At 38.7% G+C, this 3,658-nt stretch overlaps 1 protein-coding gene across 1 annotated transcript; it reads left to right on the forward strand.

The window, feature by feature from the left end:
• The first annotated feature begins 1,151 nt into the window (after positions 1-1,151).
• On the forward strand, positions 1,152-2,104 carry LOC137592552 (transmembrane protein 252-like). The gene is made up of 2 exons (XM_068310816.1): positions 1,152-1,420; positions 1,894-2,104. Exons 1-2 carry the CDS (start codon positions 1,152-1,154, stop codon positions 2,102-2,104), a joined length of 480 nt encoding a protein of 159 aa, XP_068166917.1.
• Positions 2,105-3,658: the final 1,554 nt, after the last annotated feature.

A 3,658-nucleotide genomic window follows, 5' to 3' on the forward strand; every position in this document is an offset into this window, starting at 1 on the left:
TGTGTCACAGTACTTGCTTACTGTGACAGGTGTAGCTGGTTATGATGACCAAAAAAAATATATCCTTATATGGACAATGAACAGCATTGTTGCACCACTGCTTTAAATTAATTAATACATGCATTTTTTTTTGTTTCTTTGTAGTTAGAAAGAACCTGTTTTATTAAGTAGATTAATAATCTGACACCAAAATAAGGTATAAATTATGCTCAGTTGTTATACAGTATTTTGGGAGATGTTGGTAGATTTGAAATATTTCTTATTATATTTTGCAGCAGCATCTTGCATGCTGCTTGGTGGAGGATGTGTTATATTTCCGAACAACGGGGTGTATGGTAAAGCATGCCTAGATTGTAGTATGAACACATATTTGATCAGCCATGTTATTAGTACAATAAACTGTAATGCAGTACTATTTGAAAAGAAAAATGTGATTTTGTATTATAGCATCACAGAAAACCTAAAATATCCCCAAACTGCAAAAATGAATTATTTTTACGTTAATCAGAGTTCAGACCAATTAAATTAAATTTATTTAATTTAATTTTTCTTTTATGTAATTTAATTAATGTCCTGCTTCACAAGAAAATGAATGACTTTAAGAACCGTAGTTGCTGTAACAAGGAGGTGACTCCATGCACAATAACAATGTGAATGAATGGATGGCCAAATGCTGCCCTTGTAAAACCCTGATCTATCTAACATTTTGTATTTTTCTACCAAAACAATATCTTGTAGATTGCTTTACCAACAGTCAGCCTAAATTCTTTTCTCTGTGGCCATGTCTCTCTCTCTTCCCTCTCAACCCAGGTTCATGCTGTGTTAATGTACAACCAGGAGGGCGGAGACATCCCAGTCACCTCCTCTCAGGGCATGTCTGAAAAGTCAGACACATTTTGACAGACTCACACACCTTCAGCTGATGCCACAGTTGCCGGTACTCCAACTTGATGCTGTATTCATGATCAAACAAATCCAAATTTATTACAACACTTCCTCCAAAGTAAAAAATACCACAAGACTACTTGATTACTTTTTGCCTGATACTTGTGTGATCCAGGATTTCAAAGGTATTCCAGGATTTCAAAGGCACCTGGAAAGTTAAAAAAAGAAAAGAAAAGAAAAGAAAAGAAAAGCAACAAGGGGCTGAAATGATGATGAATATGAAGAAGCAGCTTTCATCCTTGGCTCATATGGTCCTGCTAGGTGTGGGATTCACATTAACCTGCGCCGGGATCTACCTGGTGTCCCTTCAGACAGACTATTACACCTGGAGGCTCATCCCCGCCTACTTCATGATCATGTTCGGTGTCATGGCCGTCATCGTCGGAGTCTTCTGGGCCATCTTCCACAGCATGAAGAGCAAACTTTATCATAGGAGAAGGCACGAAGAGCACATCCAGGTTTTCACTATTGAACGGTAAGACCGCCTGTGATCATTTGATTTGATCTGAATTAGAACAATGAAATATGTAACATCGAGACAGGTATGAAAGGAGAATTAAAAAACAGTTGAGAAATTAAGTACAACAGAATATACGTTTTGTTTTGATATCAATAAATTGCTGTCACAAGAAAAAGCTGCTAAAGTAAAGTACCGTAGTCTAAACTGATGAACATGAACATGAATGTAAATAAATATGAATATAAAGTTTGTCTTCCTCTCCTGAATAATTGAAGTATAAAGTACTTGAGGCCAAATGTTGTCAATGCAAATTTCTAACATTATATTATGTTATAAACCTGAATTCATCAAATTGATTCAGCATTTAATGTTTTGTGTGTTATTACCTGATGACAGGAGAAAATAAACCGTTTTAAACCTCATATCCCACTCAAAAAAAACCAACTTGAAATGAAAGTCACCCCTTTACTTTATATTTCCCCGTGCAGACCGAGCTCCTTCCCACCGTCGTACGAGGAGTCCCAGAGGAGCCAGGTGAATGCTGACTCAGCCCCTGAGGTCGTGGTTGTGGCTGATGGAGTGGACATGGCCATCAGCCTCGCGCCTCCTTTGTACAGTCAGGACAGCTCGGAGGCTCCGGATTGCACGTGGAGCTGGGAGCGACCTCCACGCTACAGCACAGTGGAACGTCTTCAGTGAGGAGGCGCGCGTGAAGGAGCTGAGGGGGTCCTCATTGAACTGAAGGGAGACCAATGTCAGACTGAGCTGAGACAAAACTTGCAAACCTCTGAACGTGAGAGGGTTCCTCAGCTGTTAGACGATGGATCCCAGAGACAAACTGACATCAGCTTCGTGTTATGAACCCATATCCAGGGCTCTGAACCCGACTCCAACAGACAGGATAGGTGTCATGTGTTGGGTTGAACTGTAGTTCTGTGTGGTTGTTGACTGTCGTTTCCACAAGCCACACTTTTGACTTGTGACAACTGTTTGGTGGTGTGACAATCCACCGTGGACGGTATTAATCCAGCTGGATCAAGGGAAACTCAAGTCGAAAAAACAGCCTGTACTTTTACTGTAATTTGCAAAACATTTATGCATTTTATAAGTTTGATAACCTCTTTTATACAGAGGATGAGAATGCTGCTACCTCGGTTCTGTGGGGGGATTTTTATTGTGGAATAAAAATTTTGTCAGTGCTTAGTGCTTCTATTAATTTATTTGATTGAAGCCAACCTTTGGTAGATTTCCACTGTTTTATCAATAACGACTTTGATGTCTTTTCCCACTTCCAAGTCAGGCATTGCTGTTCTTCTTACCAGGCATCCTACTATCATTTCAAGGTTTCCAGTTAGAAGCACCTCTCAGAACTGAATAGCTACAGCTACACTTTTGGCCGTAATCTCTATTTATCATGCTGAGAGCATAATTAAACTGAATTGGCGAAATATATTTATCAAATACCTTTAATTTAGAGAGATTTTTAAAAAAAAAGTTCCCTGATGGATTATCAGTATAAAAATATAACATAAATTCCTTGTCTATTAAACAAACAGCTCCCAAGGCCCCATTTGGCAACTAGAATCTTTTTTTTAATGCGACACAAATTAAAAAGCTCTTTCAGTTGAAGATGTGCCAAAATAGTAGTGTGAAAGACACAATACAGAGAACAATTACATTTTAATTTTGTTATGCAAACTTTTTCAAGTGGCTGGAACAGAAAACATGAAGGCTTTAATCAGTCAGTTCATTATGGAGTGGATCTCAAGGAAGATGACTTTAATGAAATAGAAAATATATAAACTGAATAAAAATATTAGACACTATGTTTTGTCCTCATTTTCTCATGAGTGAAATCTTTCTTTGTATGAATGCATAAGGTTTGTTCCTGTGGTCTCTTACTGTGTGCACATATATTTTAAAACCTGTGGTCCTTCTGGTTTGCATAGATACGTTATGCGCCTGACAGGTGTGGTACATCACGTTGCTGCTTTGCACTACACATTTATCAGATGGTCACAATAAAGGGCTCCTCTATGTTCAACAGAGCTACGTATGAATATGGGCCTGTATAGAATAGATGAATACAGTAGATGGCAATAGACTGGATGGAAGGTTGATGGTTTGAAACCCCCTCTCCAAGTCGACATGCTGATGTATCCTTGGACAGGATACTTGATCCTTGCTCCATAAGTGCTGCCCACTGCTCCTCAACGGTGGGTTAAATGCAGTGAAGAAATTTCATGGTATTGT

The sequence above is a fragment of the Antennarius striatus genome, chromosome 3, assembly GCF_040054535.1.
Source record: "Antennarius striatus isolate MH-2024 chromosome 3, ASM4005453v1, whole genome shotgun sequence".
In the NCBI taxonomy this organism is placed as follows: Eukaryota; Metazoa; Chordata; class Actinopteri; order Lophiiformes; family Antennariidae; genus Antennarius; species Antennarius striatus.

Excerpts from the sequence above, each read along its gene's own strand:
- LOC137592552 (XM_068310816.1), top strand. The coding sequence starts at position 1,152 with ATGATGATGAATATGAAGAAGCAGCTTTCATCCTTGGCTCATATGGTC. Across the intron at positions 1,421-1,893 it reads CAGGTTTTCACTATTGAACG|ACCGAGCTCCTTCCCACCGT; the intron begins GTAAGACCGCCT and ends TTCCCCGTGCAG.